The sequence below is a fragment of the Vicia villosa genome, linkage group LG7 (assembly GCF_029867415.1).
Source record: "Vicia villosa cultivar HV-30 ecotype Madison, WI linkage group LG7, Vvil1.0, whole genome shotgun sequence".
In the NCBI taxonomy this organism is placed as follows: domain Eukaryota; kingdom Viridiplantae; phylum Streptophyta; class Magnoliopsida; order Fabales; family Fabaceae; genus Vicia; species Vicia villosa.
Genome location: NC_081186.1, coordinates 124,060,557 through 124,080,622, shown reverse-complemented (window position 1 = coordinate 124,080,622; position 20,066 = coordinate 124,060,557). Strand labels below are relative to the sequence as shown.

Sequence of the window (20,066 nt, the reverse complement as noted above, 5' to 3'; positions counted from 1 at the left end):
AAACCCTGCAGAGAAGTTTTCAGTCAATTTGGGAGATCGTATTTGTTCATGCAGAAAATGGGAACTCACGGGTCTCCCGTGCAGAGTAAGAATTTCAAGATTGATGATTTCATCTCTGAGTATTACAAAAAAGCAAGGTATATATCACTCTATAATTTTGTAATATATCCTGTAAATGGATCAAATCTTTGGGTCAAGACAGAATATCCATATGTCTAACCACCGAAGTATAGGAAAATGCCTGAAAGACCAAAGAAGAGGAGAAATCTTGAGAAGAGGAGATTGATGGAAATCGCGGTTTCAATGTATGGGTGTGGAAGATAAATTAATGTTTTACCCTAATTCGATTTAGGATTCCATAGAATATGTAGAAATCAATATTTCCATAAATGTTGGTGAATAAAACAAAGAAGATGACCACCCAATACCAAGTCAGCTGCCACGAGTGCAAATACTAACGTCGTTTGAGCCAAATTGACGGATGGGACCAACGTGGAGCACTTTAGAGAGATAAGAGATAAAACTGATCATTTTTAAAATTTATGAATTAAAATAGACCCCGAGATAGAGATAAGACACAAAATATTTAGACAAAAATAAAAGGATCATGTTTGATCAAAGCATCATCCTAATTTTCATGAAAATTGCACACATATATACATTTTATTTTATTTAGTACATATACTCTTTTCAATACAAGTTGTTACTTCTTTTCATCCATTTTTTGTTCCTTTTCTCTTGAAAGGTTCCACAAAATCTATCTCAATTAGTTAAACAAAATTGATCTTCTCTCAACGAGTTTATGCTTAACGCTTGTGTCACATTTAATTTCAATTACATCCTTGTAACCGTTAATTCAGCAATTCCAGCATGTAATAAACACCAGAAGCACATAATAGCGTTTCTTAATCACAATTAAGAAATTAAAAACAGACAAAAAAAACAACTGAAAATCACACACATTAAACCTATCTTTAGCTCATTTTTTCAACCGAATAATACCAATTAATTTATCTCTCAGCTGGCCACACTTCATAAACAGAAAAACAAAAAACTAATTAAACTATACCGCGTAATTAACAAAAGTCAAAGTAAACTATATGAAGAAAATTAAATGATAAATAATAATAAAAAAAGAACATAAAATTTTCAGAATTTGTGATAGAATAATAAAACCGCCACCAAATCCCAACGTGCAAACCATAATCCATCTTTCTTCACACATATCACACCTGTATAATAACAAACCATTCATAATTTCAACCTTAAAGTTTTGTTCTCTTCTCCTCTCCTATCTCATCATTCTCTTCTCCAATGGCACCACCTCATGCAGCTGACACAATGCCATTACCGGTGCCAAAACCACCACCACTGCCGCCTATCTCCGAGGCCGATTCCAGTGTACCACCGACACCACTTCGCATGCCGATTTCCTTACAACCGGCAAACAGCAAAGGCAAACGGAGTTCAACCAACAAATTCTTCGGTCGTTTTCGTAATATGTTCCGGTCGTTTCCTATTATAGTACCGTCGTGCAAGATGCCTACCATGAACGGAACCCGTGCTAGTGAAACAATCATACACGGCGGCACGAGGATAACCGGAACCCTATTCGGTTACAAAAAAGCAAGGATAAACCTTGCTTTTCAGGAAGACTCTAAATGTCATCCATTCCTTCTCTTGGAGTTGGCTATTCCTACGGGAAAGCTTCTTCAAGACATGGGAATGGGGCTTAATAGAATCGCGCTGGAGTGCGAGAAGCACCCCAGCAACAATAAAACAAAGGTGATAGATGAACCCATCTGGACACTATTTTGCAATGGAAAGAAAACAGGCTATGGAGTGAAAAGAGATCCAACAGATGATGACTTGAACGTGATGCAGATGTTGCATGCGGTCTCGGTGGCGGTCGGCGTGCTTCCTAGTGAAATGTCGGACCCTCAAGACGGAGAATTGTCGTATATGAGGGCGCATTTTGAGCGTGTGATTGGGTCTAAGGATTCAGAAACTTATTATATGATGATGCCTGATGGAAATAGCAATGGACCTGAACTTAGTGTGTTCTTTGTTAGGGTTTGATGTATTCGGATGGCTAAGTGAGAAAATGGGAAACATGATGCTTGTTTTAATATTTGTATAACACAATTGATACTAGTGTGACTTACTTGCATGCATGATTGCATGAGCTTAGAACAGATGTATGTTTATATGAATAGAGTAATTATTATTAACATTGGGTTTTATTATAGTGTATGATCTAATTAAAAATTTCAAATCGTTTACATTGTTAAAAGGATTTATTTTGGTGTTCTTTTATATTATTTTTCATGATATATATCTTGAAAGTTTAATCAGTACTTCTATAATTATGTATTTGTTTGATAATTATGTATTTTGGTGATTGCGGATCTGATGACAAACTGCAATTTTCTAGATGTATTTATAAACACTTCGACATTTAAGTTAGTGATGGTCACAAGTTTAAAGTTTTAAATTAGAAAATGTGTGTACCTTAGATTATTCTTTTAGCATTTATAATGCGTCCTTAGGATTTTACATCTTAGAGCATCCACATCCATACCACTCAATTTAGTAGTATAAATGGGACATACATAATATATTATATTTTTTCATATTTTTTAATTATTTAAACAACTAAGTTATATTTTTCAAATATCCATACTACTCATTTAAAATTCTAAAGTGGGTCCTATTAATCTTATATGTCACTATATTATTGGCTAATAAAGAAAAAAATATTCACAACCAGCCAAAGCACCGTGGTTGCAAAAAGCAACGGTGCCACATGAAAAGCATCACAATTGCATTTAAATAATACTATTTTCTGACATGGGTGGCTTTAAAATCCTAAGACACTACCGATAATGCTGCTATTAGAATCTTTCTTAAAGGACACCTTTCTCAAAGGACAGTGGTGAATAAATTACATGTTCGTAATAAATATATCTTTTAGACCATGTTTATAAGACTTCCTCGGATGACCCAAAAACATGTAGGTCGGTCGTCGGTTCAAACCAGAATAGAAACCCCATTCTTAGACTGACGTAGCTGGAGCATGGGTTTTCCTACAAGTTCATTCGAACTAAACAAGAACTTTTAGAAGTTGCATATATGCGCTTTAGACGTCAGTCTCTACTCGAAGCTTTCTTTGAGGAATTATTTTATAGTCATGTCAAAGCTTTGCAGCAGCAGCTGTTCCTGGATGCCGTAAGTATACAATTGGATCTAATAGGGCTTTTGCCTTTGTTGACGTAAGTCGTAAAAGTTTTATTAGAACTTGATACTTGTGTTGAATAATCGATTAATAATAATAAGACATTTATTTTATTATGTTTGTTTTTTCAAAGTAATAAAGTTTCTATAATAGCTAGCATGTTTTATGAAACATTAAGTATTAGTTAATCGTGAGACCCTATTAAACATAAGAACACTATTATGAAAGTATTTGCAGTTAAGCTTTATTGTAAAAATGATATATTATTAAAGCATTGTGACTATTATGTGGATAGACTGATTATCATATCTCATAAATCATTGATAAAGATTTATCAAGTCTTCACATATGTATAAATATTAGGAGTAATATTCATATACGCTTGACCCGTCACGAGAATACTACATAGAATGTTATGCAAGTGCCATACGTTATTCTCATGGTGAGAGTCTCCCTTTGACTTGAAACCACTATGGACCCTAGTTGTGGAGTTGAGTATCTTATAGAGGTTCAAATATTGTGTGTAACATGATGACCACAAAGATGGTTGGTACGTACTTCACAAATCATGTTGAGGGACATGAATGACCTATATAGAATTTGATCATCCTCCATAACTGATAAATGTCTAAGGATCCAATATTGAACTGTACAAGAGTGACACGTCTATACCTTGTGTTCAATATAGACATGAGCTTCTTGGAGGAATAGAACTATGAGTTTAAGTGACAGTGTAATCCTATTCAACTGGGTGCTGAATTCAATCCCAATGTTCTTTGTCTTTTATGAAGATGTCAGGTTCGGTCTGGAAGAAACTGATAATAATACAGAGAATGTTTCTTTGGGGGGATCCAAAGGTAGAGCAAAGGTCTCTTGTGTTAATTGGTAATATGTGTGCAAAGAAAAAGGGGCAGGTGGCTTAGGGTGATAGATCATAAATTTGTAAATCTTGCTTTGCTAAGTAAGAGGAAATGCATGATCCTTTTGGATTTTCCTTCTTTATGGAAAGATATTTGCTTGGCAAGGTATGCTCTTTAGGGGCTTTGGTTTCCCGTTTGGGAGTAGGATAGACGGTCTTATGAGGGTGTCTCCTTGGTGGAAAACAGTTTCTTATCTCGGTTCCCCCCCTAATTAGGCGACTGATTGGTTCGCCTTTTCTTGTGTTAAAGTGGTTGAGGATGGTGAGAAGACCAAGTTTTGGCATTATGTTAGGGACATATCAATCCCTTTGTGCATGAATTTTGGGAGGGGGTGTATGGGTCTGGAAATTTATATGGAAGAGGCATTTCCATGTTTATGAGGGGGAAAATTTAGAGGGCTTTCTTGGTCTCATTACTAGAGTGGTTAGGGTTGGTCTAGAAGCCACTTGAGTTCAAAAACTTGATCAACAAGGGGATTTTTGGTTAGGTATGCTTATGATAATCTTTTGGTTATAATTGGTTATTTGAAAGGAAAGTATGAGGGGTTTCGCAAGGGCTTTCCAAGGTTTGGAGGAGTTGGGCTCCCTCCAAAGTTGTAGTGTTCATTTGGGAGCTGCTTCAAAATGGTTGTCCATTAGGAAAAATATTTTGAGGCGTCAAATAATGTCTGGATTTATTAATATGGGGTGTGTCTTGTGTGTTAGGTAAATGGAGTTGTCTAGTCATCTTTTTGTCTTGTGTGATGTTGCTCTAACTATCTAGTATAGATTTTCTTTAGGTGGGTAATGATGTTGCTTTCACACATAATTCTATTCCACTTTAGGTGTGATCTTGCTTTGACACATAAATCTATTCCACTTTTTCCATAGAAATAAAGCGTTCCAATTTCTCTCCCAAAGTCTTTCATCCTCAACCTAGCAGTTGAGACAAAGGATCTAGATCTTTGCTCGGGTGGATCAACTAGAGGAGTTTCAAGTGAGGCTCTTAATATCTTCAGGAAAAGGACTTTGAACACGCATCAAGAGGTAATCATCTTATTTTTATTCCTAATTCAAGTTATTTTTGCAATAGATATTCGTTTAGATGTTAGGAAAAATGTTTCCTGCAATTTCGTTTAGAGCATCTAAAACCCAGCAGTGGTATCAAATTATGAACACTTAGGTCCATTTCACTCCACGATCCCCACCATAGGATCGATTCCCTCTTGGAACCAGAGTACACCAAATTTCTATCATCACCATAGGTAACGCTTCACTAATCCTCCATAATAGGAACTAGTAGAAGACATGTGCGTCCGCACGGGTACGTTCATTCATATCTTAGATTATTCGATAAGACTTGGATATTGTTGATATATAATTGTTATTATAAAATAACTAATAACTGCAAATATTTAAAAATAAATATGTAGCAAATCACGAACATGATAAATCCAATATGTCTAATAACTATAAATATTTACAAATATCACTAATAACTAGAAATATTTACAAGGTTTTTGTTGATTAAAATAAAAGTATTGTGGTGATAATGCCCCGTGAAAATAGTGAGTTTCAGTGATAAAATTCATAGAAATTGGTAAAATTTGTAAGAACAATATTTGTTCATGCAATAAGTCTCTATGTTTTGACGATAACAGTACATATATTTTCTATGTAACAATTTAGTTTCTAATAGTTTTCTTGAGTGTGTAGTTATTGTGTTGAAGGAGATTCTGGATTGCTGTCCGAGAAGAATCATCAGAAACAAGCAAGGCAACTCAGAAATACTATTTGGAGCTGAATATGAAGAACCATCAGTAGTTCTGAAGAATGTTGAATGTTCATCAGAAGGAGAGTTATTGTGCACTTCTCAACAAGCTGCTGCTTCAGAAGTCACATCTATTGATTCAAATGAATATGATGTAGCTTTTGATGTCGTTGCTATCGCTACCGATAATATTACCGTAGATGTCAAAGTTGATGTTCATACTACTATAACGACTTTTGTCGTTGCAGTTGTTAATTGTGATTTGGTTTGAATTAAACTCAAGCAATACAGGTTAACAAGAACAAAAAGATCATCAAAGAAGACAATGCTTAGAAGTTAATGCTTAGAAGTTGATGTTAAGAAGCATATGTCAAAAGGAGAAGCTGAAGCACATGCTAATTCAAAATGCTACTAGACAAATTAGTTGATGCTAATGCCTAAGTTGAAATGCAGAAGCTGAATAAAAGATAAAGAAGAAGATTCTACAAGATGCTACTCAACTACAATCATATACATCTTGATAGAAATCAGAAGAAACACTACCCCAACTTATAATCTATTAACAAATTTATTATATTTATCATTAAAATCTTAATCACCTATGTCTAAGTTGATTAAGTCTACTAGCTAATTAACCGTATTAGTTCTTATAATCTACTTAATAAGTACTACCCCAACTTATAATCTATGAACAAATTTATTATTACTTTCAACTCAAACTTTAATTTTTTTAATCAACAAATTTTATAACAAAAGATAATAATAAATAAATAAAAATAAAAATAAAAAAGCAAGAAGGGGGCTTAAGAGAGGTTTATCGCATCAAGATAGTGATGCTTTATTTTCTTAGGTTTTCGTTTATGTGTGTAGTGAATGCCACGACCTGGTTGTTAAATGACAATACTTGAAGCTGCACATAAAATCGTCACCTCTGAAACCCTCCGCAACGCAGCCAAACAATCTCAACGATGCCTCACCGTCCCGGTCCATCTCCGCCGCGCCATCAAGAAGTACATTCGAGGTCCTTTGTTTTTTTCTCTATTTACTTTATGCATTCATATTTGTGTGATTTGCAATTTTTTATGGTGTTATTGGGATTATAGATCAGGAGGAGCCATATATGAAGAGGAAGGTGTTGAGTCTGTCTCAGTCGTTCAATGAAATCAAGAATGTCAATTTGCAGTTAGCAACCACCACATCGAGGGAGATAGTTGAAGACCCTTTGAAGTCTTCTGAGCAATCTAAACGTTGGAAGATTACGAGCTCCTATGGTGACATTGGTCTCACGTATAGAAATGATGAGACGATTGCTTATGTGGCTTCTCGAATGCCTGCCGTTTACTCTGCTTGTTACAGAGTACTTAAAGAGGTAGGTCGTGAAGATAATCAAGATTGAATCATTTGTGTTAAAAACTATGACATGATAAAGTGAAATGGATTTGAGTTTATTTGTTTTATATTAATCCTTTATTTGGCCGGCAAAATAAATCGATGAAGTATGTTAAAAATGATGAGAACTAGCGATAAATGAGTGCTCTTATAAGATGGAATTAGGGAATTAAAGAATAGACGGCTTATGTTTCTCTTTCCTTCCTTGATGTGTGAAGTATGAACTGAGTTATATTCCCTTTAACTTCTTACCGCAATCTCAAAGCTATGCCTTTTTAGGTTCGTAGAAGGCTTCCTGGTTTCTCCCCAACTAAGGTCTTAGATTTTGGTGCTGGGACTGGTTCAGCTTTCTGGTAAAAGACTCTTGAGTTTTTTCTGTTGAATGGTTAATTTCAATATTTTAAATTTAGAATTGTTCGTGGATTAATTTGTTGTCTTTCAAATCTGATCAAAAGGGCATTACGAGAAGTTTGGCCAAAATCTTTAGAGAAAGTGAATTTAATAGAACCATCACAGTCAATGCAGCGTGCAGGTCAGAGTCTCATACAAGGTAAATGTTCTCAACATATTTGAACAAGATAGTTTTCTTATTCTTAAGGATTTTAAATTTATGTGAGAAATGATGAATAGTAGTTAGTTTTAGTAGAAGGTTAGAAAGGTAACACAGACTTCTCTTGTTTGCAAGTTTTGTCATTTCTGCGTTGGTACTCGGTACTTTGGGGAAGCTTTGGTCAGCTTAATGTTTGAGTATTGTATTATATTTGAAGTCCAGTAGTCTTTAATGACACATAAGATCAATAATTGTAAGATTGCAGAAACAAATCCTATTCTTCCATAATTGCAAAACATTAAAAGAAAAAAGTATTTACTTGAATCTTTGGATGATGAAGCTTAATCGTTGAACATACTGCCAATACCTAATAGAATTGCAAATTGCTAATGTATTGCTCCATATGATGTATTATCAAAATCATGTTTTGGAGGGTGCTACTGTAGTCTTTTTATTGAGGGAGATTGCGGAAGAGAGCATAATAAGTGATAGCTATGCTGCTAGTTAGACCTGTGTATTGGCTGCTGCAAAAGAATTCCACTAAAAATTATTTAGTGTATTGATGGCCAAAAAAATAAGAACCTTCATGTTCACAGGGTATTCTCAAAAATTGCTAATTATTTCAGTTTACAAGCAGTTGTTAGAAGAAGTAAACTAACCTTACTGAGGATAAGCAGGATTTTCTCCCTTAAGATGAATAGTATACTTGGAAAGGAAAAAGTTTAATGAAAAAAGAATCGTTCTGTCTATTATAGGAGTTTGTCAAAAATTGTAAAATTTTAATGTTTAAGAAAGCTATTCTGACAGTGGCAGGTCTCACTATTTTTTTGTTAAAGGTTGAAAACTTTTTTCTACTCATGGTACCTAGTACATAGCAGTCACCAAAATGTGGTGATAGTCCTTAATATCAACTCTGTCCCAGGATTTCAACCTATATAATGCTATTTATGGCACATTAATTTAAACAATGAATTTCCCTCTTTTGAATTGAATGTATTGAGTTCTCTCCTTTCCTAAATTTCGGAAGAATGCCAATTGCTACATTGATTTTGTTCTGCTGTTGATTATGTAGATCTCAAGAATTTGCCACTTATTCATAGCTATGACAGCATTCAAGCTCTGTCTAAAAATATTGGTAAATCGGAGAGAGGGCATGACCTTGTAATTGCTGTAAGTTTGTTTTTGGTATTATTTATATATATTTGCAACAAGTAGCTTGTTTTTGTCTAATCAACTAATTGTATGTGGTTCATTTGTTCATATACTAAAACAAATTTGGCTACTTTTTGCATTCAATTTTCAAATTTAGATTGAAACAAAGTAAAAACTTCTGCCAAATTCCTTCCGTTTGTTCAGTCTAATATTTTGGTATTAGAACCCTCTTTGTATCTTTTCTAATTCTGGAAGGGGCATACTTTGTTTTATATTATTTTTTCATGCATCAGGCATATTTGCTATTTGTGTATGTTTGCGTGTATTAATACTAATTGTTTGTGCTCTGTTTTGGTGGGATGAAGTCTTATGTGCTCGGAGAGATCCCTTCGTTAAAGGATCGGATTACCATAGTTCGCCAGCTTTGGGATCTAACACAAGATGTTCTGGTATGATTTCAAGCTTATAATTATAGAAAAAATAATTTGAAAATAATAACTGAGGGAACTTTTTTATTTTATATAATTTTCTGTTCTTGTATTAATTCCTTTGAATCTTGTATCTAATGCTATCTTCATTTGTGAAATCAAAATCTTGTAGGTTTTGGTTGAACCTGGAACACCTCATGGATCCAATATTATAGCTCAGATGAGATCTTACATATTATGGATGGAAAAGAGAGTAAGTTTACCACATCTTTTGGGAAAATTCTAAACAATGATAAACAAGCCTTGTTTTCTATCTTTTGGTTGTGTTCTTCTCTTCATATTTTATATAAGAATGAATTTCACTGTCTTTGCAGAAACATCGTAAATCTTCTAATAAAAACAATGAAGTTTGTAAAGATTTGATCACTGACAAGGCCGGTGCTTTTGTGGTTGCTCCTGTAAGTACATTGTGTGATCATTCTAAGTCTTTATCTGGCTCTCCCATTGTTATTTTTCACTTGACTGATTTTCTTCGTGTAGTGTCCTCATGATGGTACTTGTCCACTGGTAAAATCTGGAAAATATTGTCATTTTGTTCAGCGTTTGGAAAGGACATCGTCGCAGCGTGCTTACAAGGTTTCTTCTTAATCCATATTTTACTTTCTGTATTAGCGAGTCATGTTGTCCGGTTGTTCCCACATTCCTAATTTCTTTTCATTAATATTAAGGAGTAACTTATAAACAACTTTTTTCTGCTCTATGATTTTGCAGCGTTCAAAAGGCGAGCCCTTGCGTGGCTTTGAAGATGAGAAATTCTCCTATGTTGTTTTTAGACGAGGAAGAAGACCAAGGCAAGTGTTTTATTTTACTTGAATTTTGAACAACTCTGGATCACGTCTCGTAATACACGAGACACTATCGTATTTTCAATAAATGAAATTCTGACTTTTATTTTTCATCAATCCCTTGAACCAGTGAACCTTGGCCTCTTGATGGTATTACATTTGACACTCTGAAGGAGCAACATGCCAAAAGAAATCCAGAGGATCTTGAAATTGATTACGGTATGTGCAATCTTGTTTTCTGTTAAAATATTTCATAACATAAGTATTAAGTCTGATTTAAAAATCAGGTTTGTTTCATGGTCTCTGGTCAAGGATTTTGAAGAAACTGTTTTCTTATTTCTTATTTTCAATAATAATTATAAAAGTAGACATTATATGTTTTCTAGAACCAAATTCCAATTTGTATATATGTCTTTTATACTTTTTCAGAGGACTGGTTGAAGTTGCAACAAGTTGACGATGATGCTTCTCGCGGAGTGGTAGATGTAGTAAAATATGATTCTGATGCTATTGAAACTGACTGCGAAGACGATAATGAAGTGGACGAGGAAATCGAAGAAGGAACAACGAGTGCTGATCTTGGAGGTGGCTGGGGCAGGATTGTTTTCATGCCTGTTAGAAGGGGTAGACAGGTAACAATGAACGTGTGTAAATCAACCAAAAGCGATGCCTCAGAGGGTTCATTTGTCCGTATGGTCGTAACAAAGAGCAAGAATCCTACCTTGCATCATCAAGCCAAAAAATCTATTTGGGGTGACTTGTGGCCATGTTGAAGCAAAATCATTTGTGGTGTTAGTTTTATTCAACCAAGGGAGATTTAAAAATACAAGTGCCAACAAGGTAAAATATTTATTTTGTAATAATCAAATTGAGTACGGGGTTGCAATAATGGGATTTAGAATACTAGTAGGAATGGTAAAATATTATGAACATATGAAATTGATGGGTGATTCCCAACTAGTAATCAAACAGGTTATTGAGAGTACTAGTGTTTGAATGCAAATTTTCAAAAAAGTTGTATTTAGTGATGTTATAGTCTTACATGTATTTCATGGAGATAATGTATATGTTAATAACTTGTCTCAACAAGCTTCTTCTGGTTACAAGCAAACTGTTGAGCTCTAACATTAGGAATATACCACCGGAGGATGCATATAAGTGTTTGATATTTGTATCAAAGACCTAATTGACTACTTGCGAAACCTATCTTCAATAGAATTTAGACTCAAATATAAAAGACTCAATTATGGATTGCTAGATGGTGATCTATATCAGAGTGTAGTTAATGGAGTGCTGCTATAATGTGCGAGAGAAGTAGTCTTTAAAAGTGGAGTTAATGAAGTTCTCCTATAATGTATGAATGAAAGGCTTTGTGATTTTCTAGAGCTGGTCTTGTGATTAAGTGACTAATCTATCTATTAGTATACTATTGGCCTATTGTAATGGTTGGATGCTTCAATTATGCCAAAGGGTGTGAAGCGTGTCAGCCAGACAGTTCAACAATACAAAAAGGGGATTGCTTCTCTCACCCATAAGTGGTGGAGAAGCACCCTAAGAAAATATGAAAATGTTATTGGAAAAATCAAAAATGCATTTTCAGAAGTACTCATTGCTCACCAAATATATGCGCAAATGAACCACACACGTTTTGCTTTAAATTGATTAGGAAATACACTTTCATGTGCACCCTACACATTTTTAACCAAGACACATTCATTTTGCCTTAAATTAGATCTAAACCTAAACCCTAAGGTTTAGGGTTTAGAGTATTTCCTTTTCCTTGCCCTAAAGTAAAAACCTGGTTTGAGATCGACGTGAGTGGGGCTTCGACGCTTGTGTACTAGAGCGGATAGCTACCAAAAAATAGTGTTCCCAATGCATCAACTAGGTGTTCGAGGCAGGTGGTGTCTTCAAGTGTTAGCCATTGTCTTATTTGAGGTTTAATGCTCTTTCTGCCCCCCTTTGGATGTAAAACTTCCCTCGTATTTGAGGATTAATGTCATTGAGGCGGTTGGAGTTTTTCATTGTTGTTTACGAAAATAATGATTCCAATAAAACTTTGGTGTAGAGTTGTCAAAATAGATTACTCGGTCCTAAACGGGCCGGCCCTGGCGGGCCGCCTTGGACTTTTTAGGGCTGGGCCTAAAAGATCTTGTGTAATATGGGCTCTAGAATTACTATTCGAGCCCGACCCTAGATGGACTTCGGGCTACCCGACTTAAAACGGATTTTTTATTTAAAAAAATTAAAATAAAACTACATAATATTTATTATAAATAAAAATAAAAATTATATTATTTTAGATATAATACATTTTAAATTACTATATTATCTCTTATTAATACTATAATGTGTTTCTAAATATAATATATATCTAAATTGTATAAAATAATACTTGAATATTTAACATTAGAGAAAATCAATGTGCTATTTTGGAGTAAGACAATATAAATATTAATATATATTTTTTAAAATATATAATTATGCGAATCTAATGGGCTACCCACGGTCCATATGGGCTAGCCCTAATGGGTAGCGGGCTTTTCAGGACTGGGATAAAAAAGCCCTAAAAAATATGGACTCTAATTTTATGGTCCAAGTCCTATGATTTTTCGGGTCTAGAGGGCCAGCCCATATGGGCTAACTCATTTTGACAACTCTACTTTGGTTGTAATATTATTCATTAATTTGTAGTGCAAATCATTATATTTGTAGATATTTTTTGCAATTTTTAAAAACTTATGAACATTCCAAGCTCTTGGGATAAGTTCCCTAAGAAGAGTCTCAATGGTGTAATATTTTTTTACCTGTAGTGATTCAGATCGGGTATCAACCTAGTTAGGTGAAAGCTTCCCATCCTTGGTGTTTCTTCCTCTATGTTGATTCTTCAAAGCAAGATCTATATGGGATGGAAATATCAGGGTTTAACCCTCTTGTTTTACTTAGCAGTAATGCCTTGTTTGGCATCAACAATGGTGAGGGCGACAAAGCATCTCTCCTCGTCTATAGAATCCAACTGTTCTCTGATTACTTGTGAATTTTCCTTTCCCTATAAGGGTGTGTCATTCTCCAATTGAGTTCTCCCACTTCAACAAGGATATCGACCTTAATTTCATATGTTTTTATGAAAGGTGTCTCACTAGTGGTCGAATGGGTCGTAGTCTGGTGTTCCCATATGACATTTGGGAGCTTCTCCATCCAGTTTTCTTTAAAATAATTGAGTATCCTTTTTTATCTCTCTTAGCAATATTTTGTTGGCGGCTTAGGTTTGTCCGTTAGTACGAGGATGATCTATCAATGTGAAATGATGCTTGACCCTGAGGAATTTAAAGGGTTTCTTCAAATTTCGAGATCCCATATCTTTCCATGATAACAAATTTCGAGAACCCATATCTTTCTAGAACATTCCTCTTGAAGAATTTTTTATCGTTGGATGTTGTGAATATATACATAATTTAATCTTTTCTGCTCTTATTTTAGATTCCAAGGTGAGGCCGACGATGAAAGATTCATATTCAGCCTAGTTATTGGTGGCGGGGAGTTCAAAGAGCCAGGATACTTCCATCATGAGTCCTTCATCATTCTCAAGAATAATATTTGTACCGCTTATTCTTCCACTTTGTGTATGACTTTGATGTCATTTTGACAAGGAAACATGTAAAGAGTTGATATTTAATTTCCTTCCTAGGTTCCAATGAGATGTGAAACTCAAAAATCTCAACTGACCCACTTAGTCATTAGTCCTATTAAATTTAGCAGGTAGAGTTCCTGCTTCACTAAATAATTTGTCCAAACTACTATCGAGCATGCAAAAAAGTAGAGTAACTACTTCCTTGACCCTATTACTGAGGCTAATGCAATCTTCTCGATTACTGCCTACCTCTCTGATGAGAACCGTGCTTACTAATTTGGAGGAGGCTGAGCGATAGAGTAACAAGGTTTCTCTATCCATGGTTCTAAATAACACTTAGGGTTTGGAGAGTACAAATTTTAGCACGGGAATGATTTTCTCTCATTTTAGGTTCCCATCAAATTATGCCTCATTCCTTAGAACCATATGGAACGGAAACGTGTATTGAGCATATATCAAAATGAATTTGTTGATAGCAGTGACCATCCTTTTCAAATTCATTATCCTTTTATTAATCGTTGGGGTGTCTATCTTTATGATTGCATCATATTTATCACAGTTGGCTTCAATGCATCTTTCACTCAAAGTATTATTTCAAAAAAGTGTGGTGAACCCCGGACATTGACATAATACTCCTTTTTATGTAATGATACATGGTTTCGTGTCAAGAAAGTGTAAAACAACATATTGCAAAAGAGTATGAAAGACTAAATCAAATAGGTATTCACAAAGTTGCATGTGGATGCTTCATAATGATAACTCATGGTGTTCCTTGTGCATGTGAACCCGTGCGTCTTTAAGTAAAAGGGGGAACGTGTTCCTTTGGATGCCATTAACACTTTATATTTTGTTTGCTTCTTGACTCATGATGCTAGTGATTTATTCTTCCTTGTTCAATTGTCATCATCAAAATCTTTAGAAAACAATAACCTGCATAGCACATTAAACCACAAAAAGGTGAATAAATTTACACATCATTGTACAACTTTTATGTGTCTTCCACTTGTGAAGTTTAAGTCTAAAAATGGGTCAATAAGTGCAAAAGAAAGGCAAAAGGGTGATGTGCACCGTGATTCTTCACATTGGAAAGCATGTTGATGTATCACAAAGCTTAACAAGTCAACATCCCAAAGATCATTTAGAAAATTTCCCACAAATGAACCATTTATTAATGTCTTCAAGACACGCTTACTTGTCACAGTTTTCTTTATTTTTCATGACTAGATTGACGATATTATAGATGTGGAATCCGATGGAAATTGGAATTTCTATGATATTGGTGATTTGCTTGGATGGAGAGAGTAGTCTTGGTCATTGAATCAAATACAGATAAATGGTGAGATTTTTCACAATAGTGGTGTGTATTCTAAATTATTTTATGACTCAGTTTTAGAAGTTACAAATTATTTAAGTTTAGTGTTTTGGAGTATGACAAATGAATGATATTTCTGATATAGTTATTTGATTTCTTCTAGGTACAATATTACATTGGTTACATTATGCAGGAACCTAAACATCATATTTTTCTCACATATGTTATCTTCATCTGTGTCTCATGTAGCCATCTTGTAGTTAATTTTGTCAGCAACTGTCATTGGATTCCGTTGAAATTGAGGGCAAATTAGCCCTTGTGTCAAGTCCACGACCGTTGGAAAGAAAAATGTAGCAAAGATACAAGAGAATGAGAAATAGAATATGAGTTGCATAAGACATTAGAAACGCAAAGTTAGAAGTACACGCACCAAAGAGAGGACATGTAGATCTAAAAGAAGCAGGACCGGTCTTGGGTCAGGGCAAACAGGCCCACAGCCCAGGGCCTTAGAAAAATGGAGGCCTCAATTTTGGGGGTGCAGTTAAAATTTATAATGCTGATATAATAAAATATATTTCTGCCAGCGAAACAATTTGACATCTCTATAGCTGTAGCCCAGCGATAGAGCTACATCTATTCTAGATTTAGTTTGGCAGTTCGATTCTTGGTGGTGGCTTTTATTTTCAATTGTTATCATTTTACAATAACATTTCAATCTTTCTCTAAAATATTTATTAAATTTTAATTATAAAATAATTTGTATGTAATCAATTAAAATTTATAATGAGAATTAAAATTAAATTTTATTCTCGATTATTTATTATGACTCTTATAATTTTAGATTATTTTAAATTTAATTGCTATGTATTTTTAGTGTAAAACTTTTTACACTATCAATGCATCACAACCACTCAATTATATTACTTTAAAATAACTTAAAATAAAAGTCAAACATTTCCAATAAATTAACAGTTGTGATTAATTGACATTGTAAAATTTTTTACTATCAACGAGTAAAACTTATTTTTTTTGTTAGGGATCTTTTTTTTTTGTCCTGGATCTCTAAAAAGTTGGGACCGACCCTAATAAGAAGCAATAATTAAACTTGATAAAGATTGATAGTTTTGCAAGTTCGAAACTACACTAACACTTGCATGGTCAAAATTGCAGACATTTTTATATGATAAATTCATGTTAAAATGTTGTGTAGCCTATAAAAACTTTATACTCACTCCCACCCAAAATAATGGTCATAATTGACTATGTCACACATTAAGAAAATACAATAAATAAAAGAGATGGACTCCCTCCCAAAATAATGGTCATAGTTGACTATGTCACACATTAAGAAAATACAATAAATAAAAGAGATGGAAAGATAATTTTATTAGATTATCCTCATTTGTTATTGATTTATTTTTCATCATTAATGTAATGTGAGAGAAATACTAAATTAAAAATATTAATTAGAGAATATAATTAAAAGATAAAATTTAAAATTTTGCTAATGTGACATTTATTTAGACATAAAGGGAGTAATAATTTTATGCTATGTTAAGATTATGTTGAAATTATTGTAACGAAAAAATGATTAGGTTGAAATTAAATTTACTTTAAATTATGTTGTCACATAAATAAAATAAAAATGTTATTAGCTTTTAAAAAATTCGGTGTTAAAAATCCAATGCCCCTCCACTTTTCTCAAAATTACTAGTAGAAAAACATGCATTCCAATAGTTCAAAGGTGACCTCTACTTTCATTGATGAAGAATTTTGTTTTGGATGTCCTGTGAATGTGTATGATACATGTGATATTTAGAATGAGGAAGTTATCGGAAAGCATATAATGTCTTATCAGGGTTTCAAGGGTGGTTTGTGGGGCATGTTAGAAGATTTTTAGGGTGTGTTAAGAGTTTATAACAGTAATTTTAAACGTTTTGACCATTGTTTAATATCTAATTTGAAAAATATTTTAAATTCATCAGTTTTGTATAAATTATGAATTAAATGTTGAATAAAAATGACTTTTTATCATATCACATACAAACATTGACATGAGGAATAGATGCATAGTATTTGACAGTGAAGATATATGTTGAGAACGTGGCACACTATCTCTTTGATTATTAAAAAACACATTTAGATCTTCATCTCCGTCATCTCAAATCTCAGAAACAAAATCTTACAAACATCTGCAAGCACTGGTTGAGGGTTGGATTTGAAAGGCTAAAATCACATCATTATGTAGCTAATACTTTCATACTTTAATTTCATAGAACAAGAAATGATCAATAATGTCCAAGGTGAAGGTTGAAATATAAAAATAACTTAAATGTAGGAATATAATTTAATGATAAAAAAATAACACATTCAAAACGGCAAATTTAGATGATAATAGTAGCTAAAACCGGAATTTAGGTATACATCAAAACTTCTGTCTCAGCAACATCATTACACAATTCAAGGTGCGATTACAATTCGTCCAGCAACTTGGTCGAGATCCCGTCTGCCACTAGATGTTATTTTCCTGCCACTGAAATATAAAGATATATTTATAGATAAATCCTCCAAATGTATGATACAAAGATAGTAATATCATGAAAGAGAATAGAAAAAACAAAAATCCAAGATTAGGATCAATAATTTCATATGCATAGCATATTCACACCATTCCAGTCTTGAAGCCATCAAAATCTTTCAGAGATTATGTTTGAATTGTTTTTGAACTTACTATTGAAAATACTAGTGTTAAAGCTCAAGTAGATTTAATGTGTGTGCGCGCGACCGTAGGCTGAAAAAATGTGAAAACACGATAGCACACAATAGCACAATGGCTCCAATTTGGAGCATTAGGCCAATAGTAGGTATGCCGCTTTTGACGCAGAAACAAACAGAGTCTTATGTTACATTATGCCCTAACTTAATTTGGCTTGTCTACTTAAAAGATGTTCGGCAATAATTAACAAACAAAATGAACTTTACTTCTGACAAAATAAAGTCAAGTAGGGGAAAAAGAGTTATATACCCCTTGGTGTCCATCTCAATGAGGTTCATGTTCTGCAACTGTTGAAGAATGTTACGAGCAATAGAACCACTGCTCTTGCAAAAATGGGGAGGGCGACTTCCATTCCTCTGGCTCCCACCGTAAATTCTCTGGAATGCGCCAACACCAAGACCACCTCTCAAGTAGATCTTCCTTGCCATAGAAGCTGAAACCAATATGAAATTGAGCTTAAATATATACATCACTATAGGTTTCACCCGCAACAAAGCATCCATGATGAATAGAAGTATAGTGTTGAATCACATTCAAGAAGTAAACTTGTGATGAGAGAAATTAATCTCACCAGCTCTGATGTAATACCAATCGGGATCATAGGGAGCCAATTCTTTGAACTTGGCAGTTTTCACAATATCAGTCCACTCAGGCAGCTCCATCTATTTAGAACAGAAACAAATAAATTTCAACTTCAAAATAGCAATTAGCAACAATACAACCAACCATGACTCCCAAAATCACAAAACAATTCTATGTATGGATAAGCTTAACAAAACTGATTTTACTCTAAAAAGCTGATAAGGCTCGAATAAATCACCTCTACAAACTATATATTTTCAATTAATAATTGGATTTTGGTTCATACTTCAATAACAATTTTCTTGTAAAAAAAAGCTCTATTAGGGTGCTGCAACAAAAAACTGATTATTTCAAGCTAATCCAAACAGAAGTTAAGCCAATAACACCAATTGGAGATAGAAACCAGAAATCTTTACACTCATGCCATAACGCCATAATCTAGTTAGTAAGAAAATCATGAAAACCCTAAAACCCCAACAAATGTGAAATCTTCTCCAAAATCTCAAACAGAAAAAGAACCAATAAAAATTCATACCTTTCCAGATCTTTTGAGGTGAGCAGAGTAAGCCTTGACGAATTCGTGAGGCGAAACGTCCTTCACAGTTCTCGAAGAAGCCATGGCTAATGCTGATGCTTTCGCCGCTGAGAGAAGGTGAAGAACGAAGACAGTGCCAACTAGGGTTTCAGTTTCGTATGCTATTAAATCGTAGTTCATATTGTTAATAATTAATAATGATAAATTTGTATGGGCTTTTTTTTAGAATCATATATGGCCCAACAAAATGGGTATTGACTCACGCAAGACTTGGCACCCCACCCCATACAATAAATCATTAAAATGTAAATTCCCTTAAATTTTTACAATTTAATTTTTATTACTCTTCTTTTACAAGATAATTATTATTTTTAGGGTTAAGGGTTTAATTATAAACAAGTGTGTGAATAGTTTATAATCATCTCAAGGTGGTTGTAATTGAGAAACATTTTTCTGCACATTTTTTCTTTCTAAAATGTCTTAGATGTAAAATAGATTTCTTATTTTTCAAAAGCAAAATGAAATATGTAAAAGTCTTTGTTTTTTTTATAAAACTTAGGGTATGTTTGGATATCACGAAATGAACGGAGCGGAATGGAATGGAGCGGAGTGGGATGGAGCGGAGTGGAACGGAGCGGAACGAATGTACCATTCCATTGTTTGGAAATTTTAGAACGGAATAAGACAAATTATTCATTCCGCCCAAATCGGAGGGGAAGGAATATGGTGGTAAGTGATGGAATGGAATGGAATCCATACCACTCCTTTCCGCTCCGCTCCATCCGTTTTTAAATTATCCAAACAACGGAATATTATTTTATTCCATTCCATTCCGCTCCGCTCCATCCGATTCCATCAATCCAAATAAAGCCTTAGAGCATTACACATTTCTTATTTTTCAAAAAATTCAATAAAAAATGAAATTTAAAGAAAAGATGATATTGAGATATCTGAATTTTAAG

At 33.9% G+C, this 20,066-nt stretch overlaps 3 protein-coding genes across 3 annotated transcripts; 2 read left to right on the top strand and 1 right to left on the bottom strand.

Annotated features, from left to right (window-relative positions):
- Window positions 1–1,300: 1,300 nt before the first annotated feature.
- Window positions 1,301–2,231, top strand: LOC131618492 (protein MIZU-KUSSEI 1-like). Its single transcript, XM_058889705.1, has one exon. It carries the CDS (start codon window positions 1,315–1,317, stop codon window positions 2,077–2,079), a length of 765 nt encoding a protein of 254 aa, XP_058745688.1. The 5' UTR covers window positions 1,301–1,314; the 3' UTR covers window positions 2,080–2,231.
- A 4,497-nt stretch (window positions 2,232–6,728) lies between these two features.
- Window positions 6,729–11,253, top strand: LOC131618491 (uncharacterized). The gene is made up of 12 exons (XM_058889704.1): window positions 6,729–6,925; window positions 7,008–7,273; window positions 7,573–7,646; window positions 7,749–7,843; window positions 8,916–9,013; window positions 9,361–9,444; window positions 9,596–9,676; window positions 9,798–9,881; window positions 9,964–10,059; window positions 10,195–10,274; window positions 10,399–10,487; window positions 10,698–11,253. Exons 1-12 carry the CDS (start codon window positions 6,799–6,801, stop codon window positions 11,039–11,041), a joined length of 1,518 nt encoding a protein of 505 aa, XP_058745687.1. The 5' UTR covers window positions 6,729–6,798; the 3' UTR covers window positions 11,042–11,253.
- A 6,262-nt stretch (window positions 11,254–17,515) lies between these two features.
- LOC131618490 (small ribosomal subunit protein eS19x) lies at window positions 17,516–19,272 on the bottom strand. Its single transcript, XM_058889703.1, has 4 exons — window positions 19,105–19,272; window positions 18,559–18,649; window positions 18,237–18,420; window positions 17,516–17,744 (listed from the first exon to the last, which is right to left on the bottom strand). The coding sequence occupies exons 1-4, from the start codon at window positions 19,186–19,188 to the stop codon at window positions 17,672–17,674; spliced, it is 432 nt and encodes a 143-aa protein (XP_058745686.1). The 5' UTR covers window positions 19,189–19,272; the 3' UTR covers window positions 17,516–17,671.
- Window positions 19,273–20,066: the final 794 nt, after the last annotated feature.